Genomic DNA, 14,527 nt, shown 5'->3' with positions numbered 1-14,527 from the left:
CTAGATTGTGTCTTGCTACTTCCTGTTATTATTTACACCTTGATTGTCTCTGGCTACTTCCTGTTGTTATTTACACCTTGATTGTCTCTGGCTACTTCCTGTTGTTATTTACACCTTGATTGTCTCTTGCTACATCCTGTTATTTACACCTTGATTGTCTCTTGCTACATCCTGTTGTTATTTACACCTTGATTGTCTCTTGCTACATCCTGTTGTTATTTACACCTTGATTGTGTCTTGCTACTTCCTGTTATTTACATCTTGATTGTCTCTTGCTACTTCCTGTTATTATTTACACATTGATTGTCTCTTGCTACTTCCTGTTAATATTTACACCTTGATTGTCTCTTGCTACTTCCTGTTATTATTTACACCTTGATTGTCTCTTGCTACTTCCTGTTATTATTTACACCTTGATTGTCTTTAGCTACTTCCTGTTATTATTTACACCTTGATTGTCTCTTGCTACTTTCTGTTATTTACACCTTGATTGTCTTTTGCTACATCCTGTTGTTATTTACACCTTGATTGTCTCTTGCTACATCCTGTTGTTATTTACACCTTGATTGTCTCTTGCTACTTCCTGTTGTTATTTACACCTTGATTGTCCCTTGCTATTTCCTGTTGTTATTTACACCTTGATTGTCTCTTGCTACATCCTGTTATTTACACCTTGATTGTCTCTTGCTACATCCTGTTGTTATTTACACCTTGATTGTCTCTTGCTACTTCCTGTTGTTATTTACACCTTGATTGTCTCTTGCTATTTCCTGTTGTTATTTACACCTTGATTGTCTCTTGCTACATCCTGTTATTTACACCTTGATTGTCTCTTGCTACATCCTGTTATTTACACCTTGATTGTGTCTTGCTACTTCCTGTTATTTACATCTTGATTGTCTCTTGGTACTTCCTGTTATTATTTACACCTTCATTGTCTCTAGCTACTTCCTGTTATTATTTACACCTTGATTGTCTTTAGCTACTTCCTGTTATTATTTACACCTTGATTGTCTCTTGCTACATCCTATTGTTTACACCTTAATCGTCTCTTGCTATATCCTGTTATTTACACCTTGATTGTCTTTTGCTACATCCTGTTATTTACACCTTTATTGTCTCTTGCTACATCCTGTTATTTACACCTTGATTGTCTCTTGCTACATCCTGTTATTTACACCTTGATTGTCTCTTGCTACATCCTGTTATTTACACCTTGATTGTCTCTTGCTACATCCTGTTATTTACACCTTGATTGTCTCTTGCTACATCCTGTTATTTACACCTTGATTGTCTCTTGCTACATCCTGTTATTTACACCTTGATTGTCTTTTGCTACATCTTGTTATTTACACCATGATTGTTTCTTGCTACTTCCTGTTATTATTTACACCTTGATTGTCACTTGCTACTTCCTGTTATTATTTACACCTTGATTGTCTCTTGCTGCATCCTGTTATTTACACCTTGATTGTCTCTTGCTACATCCTGTTATTTACACCTTGATTGTCTCTTGCTACATCCTATTGTTTACACCTTGATTGTCTCTTGCTACATCCTATTGTTTACACCTTGATTGTCTCTTGCTACATCCTGTTATTTACACCTTGATTGTCCCTTGCTACTTTCTGTTATTATTTACACCTTTATTGTCTCTTGCTACATCCTATTGTTTACACCTTGATCGTTTCTTGCTACATCCTGTTATTTACACCTTGATTGTCTCTTGCTACATCCTGTTATTTACACCTTGATTGTCTTTTGCTACATCCTGTTATTTACACCTTGATTGTCTCTTGCTACATCCTGTTATTTACACCTTGATTGTCTCTTGCTACATCCTGTTATTTACACCTTGATTGTCTTTTGCTACATCCTGTTATTTACACCTTGATTGTCTTTTGCTACATCCTGTTATTTACACCTTGATTGTCTTTTGCTACATCTTGTTATTTACACCTTGATTGTCTTTTGCTACATCTTGTTATTTACACCTTGATTGTCTCTTGCTACATCCTGTTATTTACACCATGATTGTCTCTTGCTACTTCCTGTTATTATTTACACCTTGATTGTCTCTTGCTACTTCCTGTTATTATTTACACCTTGATTGTCTCTTGCTACATCCTGTTATTTACACATTGATTGTCTTTTGCTACATCCTGTTATTTACACCTTGATTGTCTTTTGCTACATACTGTTATTTACAACTTGATTGTCTCTTGCTACATCCTGTTGTTATTTACACCTTGATTGTCTCTTGCTACTTCCTGTTGTTATTTACACCTTGATTGTCTCTTGCTACTTCCTGTTATTATTTACACCTTGATTGTCTCTTGCTACTTCCTGTTATTATTTACACTTTGATTGTCACTTGCTACTTCCTGTTATTTACAGCCTAGATTGTGTCTTGCTACTTCCTGTTATTATTTACACCTTGATTGTCTCTGGCTACTTCCTGTTGTTATTTACACCTTGATTGTCTCTTGCTACATCCTGTTATTTACACCTTGATTGTCTCTTGCTACATCCTGTTGTTATTTACACCTTGATTGTCTCTTGCTACATCCTGTTGTTATTTACACCTTGATTGTGTCTTGCTACTTCCTGTTATTTACATCTTGATTGTCTCTTGCTACTTCCTGTTATTATTTACACATTGATTGTCTCTTGCTACTTCCTGTTAATATTTACACCTTGATTGTCTCTTGCTACTTCCTGTTATTATTTACACCTTGATTGTCTCTTGCTACTTCCTGTTATTATTTACACCTTGATTGTCTTTAGCTACTTCCTGTTATTATTTACACCTTGATTGTCTCTTGCTACTTTCTGTTATTTACACCTTGATTGTCTTTTGCTACATCCTGTTGTTATTTACACCTTGATTGTCTCTTGCTACATCCTGTTGTTATTTACACCTTGATTGTCTCTTGCTACTTCCTGTTGTTATTTACACCTTGATTGTCCCTTGCTATTTCCTGTTGTTATTTACACCTTGATTGTCTCTTGCTACATCCTGTTATTTACACCTTGATTGTCTCTTGCTACATCCTGTTGTTATTTACACCTTGATTGTCTCTTGCTACTTCCTGTTGTTATTTACACCTTGATTGTCTCTTGCTATTTCCTGTTGTTATTTACACCTTGATTGTCTCTTGCTACATCCTGTTATTTACACCTTGATTGTGTCTTGCTACTTCCTGTTATTTACATCTTGATTGTCTCTTGGTACTTCCTGTTATTATTTACACCTTCATTGTCTCTAGCTACTTCCTGTTATTATTTACACCTTGATTGTCTTTAGCTACTTCCTGTTATTATTTACACCTTGATTGTCTCTTGCTACATCCTATTGTTTACACCTTAATCGTCTCTTGCTATATCCTGTTATTTACACCTTGATTGTCTTTTGCTACATCCTGTTATTTACACCTTTATTGTCTCTTGCTACATCCTGTTATTTACACCTTGATTGTCTCTTGCTACATCCTGTTATTTACACCTTGATTGTCTCTTGCTACATCCTGTTATTTACACCTTGATTGTCTCTTGCTACATCCTGTTATTTACACCTTGATTGTCTCTTGCTACATCCTGTTATTTACACCTTGATTGTCTCTTGCTACATCCTGTTATTTACACCATGATTGTTTCTTGCTACTTCCTGTTATTATTTACACCTTGATTGTCACTTGCTACTTCCTGTTATTATTTACACCTTGATTGTCTCTTGCTGCATCCTGTTATTTACACCTTGATTGTCTCTTGCTACATCCTGTTATTTACACCTTGATTGTCTCTTGCTACATCCTATTGTTTACACCTTGATTGTCTCTTGCTACATCCTATTGTTTACACCTTGATTGTCTCTTGCTACATCCTGTTATTTACACCTTGATTGTCCCTTGCTACTTTCTGTTATTATTTACACCTTTATTGTCTCTTGCTACATCCTATTGTTTACACCTTGATCGTTTCTTGCTACATCCTGTTATTTACACCTTGATTGTCTCTTGCTACATCCTGTTATTTACACCTTGATTGTCTTTTGCTACATCCTGTTATTTACACCTTGATTGTCTCTTGCTACATCCTGTTATTTACACCTTGATTGTCTCTTGCTACATCCTGTTATTTACACCTTGATTGTCTTTTGCTACATCCTGTTGTTATTTACACCTTGATTGTCTCTTGCTACATCCTGTTGTTATTTACACCTTGATTGTCTCTTGCTACATCCTGTTGTTATTTACACCTTCATTGTCTCTTGCTACTTCCTGTTATTTACACCTTGATTGTCTCTTGCTACTTCCTGTTATTTACACCTTGATTGTCTCTTGCTACATCCTGTTATTTACACCTTGATTGTCTCTTGCTACATCCTGTTGTTATTTACACCTTGATTGTCTCTTGCTACATCCTGTTGTTATTTACACCTTGATTGTGTCTTGCTACTTCCTGTTATTATTTACATCTTGATTGTCTCTTGCTACTTCCTGTTATTATTTACACCTTGATTGTCTCTTGCTACTTCCTGTTATTATTTACACCTTGATTGTCTCTTGCTACTTCCTGGTATTATTTACACCTTGATTGTCTCTTGCTACATCCTGTTATTTACACCTTGATTGTCCCTTGCTACTTCCTGTTATTATTTACACCTTGATTGCCTCTTGCTACAACCTATTGTTTACACCTTGATCGTTTCTTGCTACTTCCTGTTATTTACACCTTGATTGTCTCTTGCTACATCCTGTTATTTACACCTTGATTGTCTTTTGCTACATCCTGTTATTTACACCTTGATTGTCCCTTGCTACTTCCTGTTATTATTTACACCTTGATTGTCTCTTGCTACATTCTGTTATTTACACCTTGATTGTCTTTTGCTACATCCTGTTATTTACACCTTGATTGTCTCTTGCTACATCCTGTTGTTATTTACACCTTGATAGTCTCTTGCTACTTCCTGTTATGTACACCTTGATTGTCTCTTGCTACTTCCTGTTGTTATTTACACCTTGATTGTCTCTTGCTACATCCTGTTATTTACACCTTGATTGTCTCTTGCTACATCCTGTTGTTATTTACACCTTGATTGTGTCTTGCTACTTCCTGTTATTATTTACACTTTGATTGTCTCTTGCTACTTCCTGTTATTATTTACACTTTGATTGTCTCTTGCTACTTCCTGTTATTATTTACACCTTGATTGTCTCTTGCTACTTCCTGTTATTATTTACACCTTGATTGTCTCTTGCTACTTCCTGTTATTATTTACACTTTGATTGTCTCTTGCTACTTCCTGTTATTTTTTTACACCTTGATTGTCTCTTGGTACTTCCTGTTATTATTTACACCTTGATTGTCTTTAGCTACTTCCTGTTATTATTTACACCTTGATTGTCTCTTGCTACATCCTATTGTTTACACCTTAATCGTCTCTTGCTATATCCTGTTATTTACACCTTGATTGTCTTTTGCTACATCCTGTTATTTACACCTTGATTGTCTTTTGCTACATCCTGTTATTTACACCTTGATTGTCTCTTGCTACTTCCTGTTATTATTTACACCTTGATTGTCTCTTGCTACTTCCTGTTATTATTTACACCTTGATTGTCTCTTGCTACATCCTGTTATTTACACCTTGATTGTCTCTTGCTACTTCCTGTTATTTACAGCCTAGATTGTCTCTTGCTACTTCCTGTTATTTACAACTTGATTGTCTCTTGCTACTTCCTGTTATTATTTACACTTTGATTGTCTCTTGCTACTTCCTGTTATTTACAGCCTAGATTGTCTCTTGTTACTTCCTGTTATTATTTACACCTTGATTGTCTCTTGCTACTTCCTGTTGTTTTTTACACCTTGATTGTCTCTTGCTACATCCTGTTATTTACATCTTGATTGTCTCTTGCTACATCCTGTTATTTACACCTTGATTGTGTCTTGCTACTTCCTGTTGTTATTTACACCTTGATTGTGTCTTGCTACTTCCTGTTATTATTTACACCTTGATTGTCTCTTGCTACTTCCTGTTATTATTTACACCTTGATTGTCTTTAGCTACTTCCTGTTATTATTTACACCTTGATTGTCTACTTGCTACATCCTGTTATTTACACCTTGAATGTCTCTTGCTACATCCCATTGTTGTTATTTACACTGTGATGGTCTCTTGCTACATCCTATTGTTGTTTGTGAGACCAGTGGCAACATGGCTGTCCATTTTGTGTCCCTCAGACCTCTGCGACCATGCTCTGAAAATCCCCCATGATGAACTTTGACATCCTTTCGCCATGGCGACCCTCAGCGGACAACAGCGGGGCACGCCATGGCAGTGGGGTGGAAGATAACGTCAGTTAAGAAAATCATTTCAAAATCCTCAGTTTCTCCTCCTGTTTGTCCCTCTTTGGCATCTTCACCACGCAGTAAGTGTCCCACTTGACAGACCAAACTGAAACTGTGAAACTCATATCAGTCTTGGTCCAAGGCTTACCTGATCTTTTTGACTGGTGCAGAGTCATTTAGACGACCTATTATTTTGTAATAAATTATCTTCTCAGCTGCTGGATATCTTCAATCAATGACATAGCTGTACGCAGAAGGTAAATCGCACATCTTTCAGATCAGATCTAAAACCCCAACTTGTAGGCGTGATGATCAATAACTTAGTACTTGTTGTGTCGGAAGACATCTTTTGAATGCATATTCCACAACTTTACACACTTGCCAAATATTTTGGTATCATCTGTTTTCTGTGTTTGAATTCTGTGAACAAGCCTGTTTTTATATAAACTTTGTCAGTTTTCTGCATCTGCTTTGTCTTCTTTTGAGGGAAATAGTAACCTTCCGGGAGTTATTACTGAGGAAAGTTACTAATTTCTAATAATGCAACCCTTAAACAGTTTATTATTGCGATACATGCTAGAAGATTATTTCAGGTAAAATTTGTCCTTTTAGATTCAAACCAATGTATCAATGTTAGATTAGAAGGTTGACTCAGTACAGTATATGATTTTATATATTTTATTTCCATTTTGCTTTCATGCAGTGGATAGCATCACACTGCAACCGCTGATTTCAAACATGTTTTCATTTTGTGTTGACAACAATACTTTGGATCTAACATGATTTGTACGGTATACTCTCTTTCATCCACTTGTGTATTGGAATGCATGAGAAAGATGGTGGATTATTTGTGTGTATGAACACGTATCACTAGTTATATCTGTGAATGTAGAATTTCAGATGCAGATTGTGTATTTTATTGCAAAAGAGCAGACCAGGGGTGTTCAAAGTGTGGACCTGGAACAATTCCTGGCCCACAATATGTTCGAAGAACAAATAAATACATTATGGAATAAATGATTATATATTACACTAATTAGCTTTGTCACCTTTAACATGAAGCTGAGATGTTTCTGTGTGAGACCCTCGGAGGAACAAGTTTGGACACTCCGTTTAATATCCATTTTCCTTCATACTGGAATTACATAATTTCCTCATCTTGGGTTGTCTTCTCCTCGTCCACAGTTTGGTACTCGCCACCTTTTCCCTTCTCCTCACCTTCAAAGATGGCTTTTAACTTCATCCAGACAGCCCCTCCAACATTCCTCTGTCTGCTCCACCTCTTCCTCATCTGCTACAATAACAGTGTCCCCAGAATCATGACTGCCAGTGCTACAGGAGGAAAGTGTGTCCTCCTCACGCCATGGGTGCCGCAGCATTTGTCCAACCCCAGTGCCCTCTGACACTTCCAGTCCCTCAAAGATGTCCAGCTCTCCTTCTGCACTCTCTGGGTCCCAAAACTCGGCCACCTCCTCCTCTTCATTCTCCGAGTCAGGAGCTGTGTGTTTCCTGATTCGGTTCACTGCATCCCACAAGGAGTTGGGATAGTGAAGCTCCTCTCCCTGGGGTTGGTCAGCAGACGCACAGTCCGAAGACTGAGAGGGTGACAACAAGGGAAAACTTTCAGAAGAAGGGAGGAAGTCTGGAAGAAGAAGAGGAGCGAAGATAATCTCTGGAGGGTTTTCAGTTGATCCAGTTTCTGCAGGGGGGGAAAGTCCTTCTCTTGAGCCCAGTAGTGGAGGTCGAGCTCCGGATTGAGCCTCGCTGTTTGAGGCTGAAGGTGATGGAGGAGACTGAAGTTTGAACAAGGCTTCGGTGTCTTGTTTGTCACTGGGATACTCTACCGTCTGTTCATCAAGATCTGTCATGTCTTTGTTGTTCTCAGGCAATTCTTTGTTAGTCTCTTTTACATTCAGGTTTTCCTCTGCTTTGACCTCAAAAGATTTGATTACTCTTTCACTAAGACTATTTTCTGGGGATATCCTCTCTAAATCTTCATCTTCTGCCTTGTTCTTGTCTTCTGCTTGAGCACAAAGATGTTCCTGCTGCTGGATGTTGAGGTCTGTTGGTGCCTCCATGGATATTTCAGGCATCTGGCCGATAAAGTCCATAGAAAATTCACTTACCACCTGTACACGGTCAGCTTCAAATGGCTGCTCACCTGTTCCATCAGTGGGAGATTCCTGAAGGGCTTCTTCATGATGTGATGTTTGTCTCTCTTCAACTTCCTCAGAAGCATCCCTATTGGACTTTGACGCTACTACAGATGGGTCTGCAAGGGGAATCCGAGATGGTTGCAATGAACCGGTTTCATGTTGAAGTATGTCATCTACAACTAGGTCCAGAGTTCCACACTCAGCATCTTGACCCTCCTCAGTCTCTGACTCTGAGATACTTGGAAGTGAATCAAGAGAGTATATTAAATTAGGATTTGACTCTCCGTCATCTGGAGACAGTGGTGGTAAGGAAGGATTTATTGGGACAGGAAGTGGAGTGACAATCTGACATGAACCATTTTCATCAAACTGATATTCTTCCCATCTCTGCTCAGAGTTGTCCCCCTCTTGAGTGTATCCAACTGGAGCATCCTGGGATGTTTCAACCTGATCTGTTTCATGTTGGCTGTCAGTATCTGCTTCCATGTTCGGCTGGGATCCTAAAAGGTTGCCACAAGAAACCTCTTGAATCCAATCATCAGACATCGGTTGATTTTGTGACTGCTCCTCCTTTACAGTGGTCTCTATGGGCAGCTTCCCTTTCATTACATTGTTGGTGACTTGGGAAGAGTTGAGCCCGTCCTTCCTGCATCCGTCAGGACATGAGCTTGCATCGAGACGAAGCCCAAGGATTCTTTCGGCTCGTTTCTCCAAGGATTCCCTTGCAGTGTTTTCACTGTCCATTTCAAGGGTTCCTTCCTTTTCAAGATCTTGGCACAGCTTTTCCTTAAGGCTTCCATTCTTTGGCAAGTGGTTTAATTCTGTGTTTGGATCAGGGTGCAAGAGAGGGTCAGTGGAACCTAAGAGGTGAACATGTTCTTTCTTGGGTGACTGAATCATCTCCATTTTGACAACAACACATGTTGTGTCGATCACTAAGAGATCTTGACCTTCCTCCGATTCAGGGCCTTTCTTGATGTCCAGTCTTCTTACTTCCATGCCAAGTGGATTCTCCGTATCCTTCAGAGTTCTTTTTGTGAAACTGGGCTCCCTCCATAAAGGATATCTGACTGGCACAGACTGACAACTTTGCTTTTTAAATGTGGAATCATCCATTTTGTCCTTCTTTGGCAGTTTTTCTTCCGGTGTTAGGCTTTTTCTGCAGTTTGGTGTCATCTGTTTTGGTTTGGTCAGGGCAGACATTATTGTTCGTGCCTTGTCTACTTCGTCTGCCACTTTTTGGTTATTGTCACTACTGAGTCTCAAACAGTTTTCAAGCTCTATGTTTGCTTGAGGTGTCAAAGACGGGGGTTCTGTTGGGCCTGCTGTCCGTGACACTAGACAGAATATTGTCATCCCGCCTGTCTTCTTTCTTAATCTGAACTTCCGTCCTTCGATCACCTTGTGGACTGCGCTCCTTTGGTCCGGGATTCTTTCAAGGTCGTTTTTTCTATCCCTGTCTGGTTTCTCGTGAGTTCTCTCGAAATCACAATGGGGCAACATAGATGAACCTTTATGTGGACTGTTATAGGGAGGAGGTGCAATATAACCAGGGGGTTGGCTAAACCTTCTTCTTTGGAGTTCTATCTGTCCTTCAACGTCCACCAAATGGCTAATATTAGGATCTTCTGGTGCAGCACTCTCCCATTGTCCTGGAACATTGTTTATGTTTGCACATTGTCCAGCCACACAAGGATCTATCCCAGTTCTTCTGCTCTCCAACAGACCTTGGAAGGTGCCCCTCAGCTCCACCTCTAGACGCCTCCTCCTTGGAAGGGAATGGCTGTAACGAGCAGCCCAGGCTTCCAGCTCTCCGTGGCTGCCGCTGTCTCTCTTGAAAGCCTCCCATCTCCTCTGCCATCCCTCTTTTGTATAGCCTCTCTCATAATCTCCCATTGCACATTTCCTGACTCCAGAGGGTTCATAGTTGCCCAGGTCCTGCTGAGAATGACAATCCAAGATATAAGGTAGCTGAGCAGCAGTAGAGGAAGGCAACTGAGGCTCAGTCCAGTTGGTGTAGTCCAGGACAGCTGCAGCTGTTCCTGATCTAGGTAAAGTCCAGTAGCTGGACCCTCTGACATGAACCCTGTGGTCCTCGTGGTTAGTTGGAGGATAGTGGATTGCTTGGTGTCTGTAAGGATAGCTGTGTGGGTAGAAGGAATCAAATGTGAGGTTCACAACACACAAGTATGCTCTCTTCTCACAGTGACTGTCTACAGGTTTCAATGTGTCGCTTTTTCATTCATCCACCATGTGCTCAAACGTGGTTTAGTGAGGAGATTTTACTGGGGGACTCCTGAAAATGTCTATTATAACTTGGACAACTCTCAAGGCTTCAGCTCTGTGAGCATTTGAACAATTTTCAGGGCTAACTCCACAAATGTGTTTTGTTTTTTCTTTGGCTTTCTTGATATTTTTCATTGATGATACCACAGAAAGAGGGACCGTTGATGGATAGAGAACCACAACGGACTTATGACGTAGTTTTAATGTAGCAAGAAAGGTGGTGGAAGGTGGAAGCAACAATAAACTGACATTTGTAATCAAAGAATATGTACAATTGCCCCATTATTTGATTGTCATATTTACCAACAAACTGATGGATAACTTTTTTTGGAATCAGAAGTTAAAATGACAAGTAGATTTTAAAGTTCAACTTCTGTAGAACTTACTCAAGAGGTACTTGAGTACTCAATCCATCGCAACAAGACATTTGGCCTCTCATCCAAGTAGACTTCATCAGTTCATGCTCATAGACTTACATTGGTCAGATCTGGTCTTAGACTTAGATTGGTCAGATCTGGTCTTAGATATGGATCGGTCAGATCTGGTCTTGGACGTGGATCGGTCACATCTGGACTTGGATTGGTCAGATCTGGTCTTAGATATGGATCGGTCAGATCTGGTCTTGGACGTGGATCGGTTAAATCTGGTCTTGGACGTGGATCGTTCAGATCTGGTCTTGGACTTGGATTGGTCAGATCTGGTCTTGGACGTGGATTGGTCAGATCTGGTCTTGGACTTGGATTGGTCAGATCTGGTCTTGGACTTGGATTGGTCAGATCTGGTCTTGGACGTGGATTGGTCACATCTGGTCTTAGACTTAGATTGGTCAGATCCGGTCTTGGACTTAGATTGGTCAGATCCAATCTTAGACTTAGATCGGTCAGGTCTGGTCTAAGACTTACATTGTTCACATTTGGTCTTAGATTAAGATCTAGATTGGTCAGATCTCCTCCAATCTTAAGTCTATGAGCAAAAACTGATGAAGCCTACTTGGATGAGGAGTCTTGAGTTTCACACCAAAAACAAATTCTATACAACAATATATCTATATTATAGACTTGTGGTGTCTGGTTAAAAAAACAAAGTTATTATTATCTTCCATTGAAGTTTTGTCTTTCAAATGATCTTCCCGCATCAAGCAAAGATAACAACTTAAGAACGAGCCAACGCATTGATGAACGTAGTAGGTAACCTTTGTCTAATCCGTCCAACTGTGGTACACAGGCTCCATGTAGTGGTACGCCAAAGAATCACTTAAAAATTCAAACACAGTGTTACTGTTCAAACTGTGTGTAATGTTACAGTGGCCACAAATATTAAATATACTTGTTTAATGAAACATCTGCCTTGTTTTTAATGAATACGTGGGCCTACTAGGTGACTGTATTCTTTTGTCTGAGGTGGTACTTTGTGAGAAAAGTTGAAGAACTTCTGCAGTATGTCCATTTGTCTTCCAGAATGCTGAGAATGTAAAAAGTGTGAGATACTTACTTGTGTGTTAGACTTCTGCCAGGAACTGTACCATATCTACTGTAGGCTGGCAGCAGCCCTCGGTCTTTAGGCCATAAGTCCATCTTGTGCTGTGAATCCTGCGCACTAAACACAAAGACATGTCCTATTGTCTTTTAACTTGTCAGAAGAAGACTTTCCTTCACTTGCTGCCTCATTTTCTCTTGCTGCTGCCAGAGATGAGATCTGACCAGCATCAGACAGACACTTCCTTTTAAAGAGGAGGCGGTGCTCCGTATCTCACACACACACACACACACACACACACACACACACACACATGCGCACGCACACACACACACACACACACACACACACTCGCACACAGACACATGCGCACGCACACACGCACACACACACACACACACACACATGCGCACGCACACACACACACACACACACATGCGCACGCACACACACACAGAAATGCGCACAAACACACACTAACACGCTCACACAAACTTGCACGCTCACTCACTCACACACTCACTCACTCACACACTCTCACTCACTCATTCACACACTCTCACTCACTCACACACACACTGCTGTCACCTCTTACCTGTGCAGTCAAAAGCCGTCACTTATTTTCACAAAGTGGCTCCACAACAATATTTAGTAGGGCTGTGAATCTTTGGGTGTCCCACGATTCGATTCAATATCGATTCTTGGGATCACGATTCGATTCAAAATCGATTTTTTTCGATTCAATGCGATTCTCGATTCAAAAACGATATTTTCCCGATTCAAAACGATTCTCTCCTCCTGCTATGGCCCGGCTGCACCAAATGATAATATAAATACATTTAATAAAGTCAAATACAAATAAGGCAATAAGAGAAGTATCCTACACTTCTCTTTTGTAAAGTAAATCTGAACAGCCGATATGGACATCTACATCAACTATATGATTTGCCTGAGAAGCTGGACAGGACAAAAAAAACAACAAAAAACAAAAAAAACAACGATTCTCTATTCATTCAATACATAGGATTTCAGCAGGATCTACCCCAGTCTGCTGACATGCAAGCAGAGTAGTAGATTTTTGTAAAAAGCTCTTATAATTGTAAAGGACAATGTTTTATCAACTAATTGCAATAATGTAAATTTGTTTTAACTATTAAATGAACCAAAAATATGACTTATTTTATCTTTGTGAAAATGTTGGACACAGTGTGTTGTCAAGCTTATGAGATGCGATGCAAGTGTAAGCCACTGTGACACTATTGTTCTTTTTTTTTAAATTTTTATAAATGTCTAATGATAATGTCAATGAGGGATTTTTAATCACTGCTATGTTGAAATCGTAACTAATATTGATACTGTTGATAATATTCATTTTTGTTTCACTACTTTTGGTTTGTTCTGTGTCGTGTTTGTGTCTCCTCTCAATTGCTCTGTTTATTGCAGTTCTGAGTGTTGCTGTGTCGGGTTTGGTTTTGGAATTGGATTGCATTGTTATGGTATTGCTGTGTATTGTTTTGTTGGATTGATTAATTTAAAAAAAATAAAATGAAATAACGAATAAATAATCGATTTAAAAAAAATGAGAATCGATTCTGAATCGCACAACGTGAGAATCGCAATTTGAATTCGAATCAATTTTTTTCCCACACCCCTAATATTTAGGACCTTGCTTTATTCCACATAGTTATTGACACATTTAGAAAAAAAGTGCTGATGAAAACCTGCATGGAAAAGGAGGGATCAGTTGTTTTGTCTCCCGGGATGAGACAGGCAGCATCTCTTTTCTTCCAAACTCTCCAGCGTGACAAACAGGCTTTTCTTTGCTGAACAGAAAGTCCGTACATCAGCAGAGTGCAGCAGTCTGTTGTTGACACCATCGCTGCTGCCAACCTCCAATGTCCATTAAAAATGTTGCCTTTTATTCCAGGTTAAGTATCTTCAAAGCCAAACTGGACATCAAAGTCCTTACGTTTTTGAACACATTTTAGGTTAAATAAATGATAAATGGGTTATACTTGTATAGCGCTTTTCTACCTTCAAGGTACTCAAAGCGCTTTGACACTATTTCCACATTCACCCATTCACACACACATTCACACACTGATGGCGGGAGCTGCCATGCAAGGCGCTAACCAGCACCCATCAGGAGCAAGGGTGAAGTGTCTTGCCCAAGGACACAACGAACGTGACTAGGATGGTAGAAGGTGGGGATTGAACCCCAGTAACCAGCAACCCTCCGATTGCTGGCACGG

General features: G+C 39.6%; 2 protein-coding genes across 2 annotated transcripts in view; one reads left to right on the top strand and one right to left on the bottom strand.

The window, feature by feature from the left end:
- Positions 1 to 6,822, top strand: part of cnpy2 (canopy FGF signaling regulator 2) — a 31,984-nt gene extending 25,162 nt beyond the window's left edge. Inside the window, exon 6 of the mRNA XM_062055292.1 lies at positions 6,250 to 6,822. Within this exon, the coding sequence (XP_061911276.1) occupies positions 6,250 to 6,293 (44 nt within the window). The 3' untranslated portion in view covers positions 6,294 to 6,822. The remainder of the gene's footprint in view (positions 1 to 6,249) is intronic.
- Positions 6,823 to 7,021: 199 nt separating this feature from the next.
- Positions 7,022 to 12,489, bottom strand: LOC133655279 (uncharacterized). The gene is made up of 2 exons (XM_062055279.1): positions 12,291 to 12,489; positions 7,022 to 10,656 (listed from the first exon to the last, which is right to left on the bottom strand). Exons 1-2 carry the CDS (start codon positions 12,371 to 12,373, stop codon positions 7,578 to 7,580), a joined length of 3,162 nt encoding a protein of 1,053 aa, XP_061911263.1. The 5' UTR covers positions 12,374 to 12,489; the 3' UTR covers positions 7,022 to 7,577.
- Positions 12,490 to 14,527: the final 2,038 nt, after the last annotated feature.

The sequence above is a fragment of the Entelurus aequoreus genome, linkage group LG01 (assembly GCF_033978785.1).
Source record: "Entelurus aequoreus isolate RoL-2023_Sb linkage group LG01, RoL_Eaeq_v1.1, whole genome shotgun sequence".
Classification (NCBI taxonomy): Eukaryota; Metazoa; Chordata; class Actinopteri; order Syngnathiformes; family Syngnathidae; genus Entelurus; species Entelurus aequoreus.
This window is presented reverse-complemented; position numbering and strand designations above follow the sequence as displayed.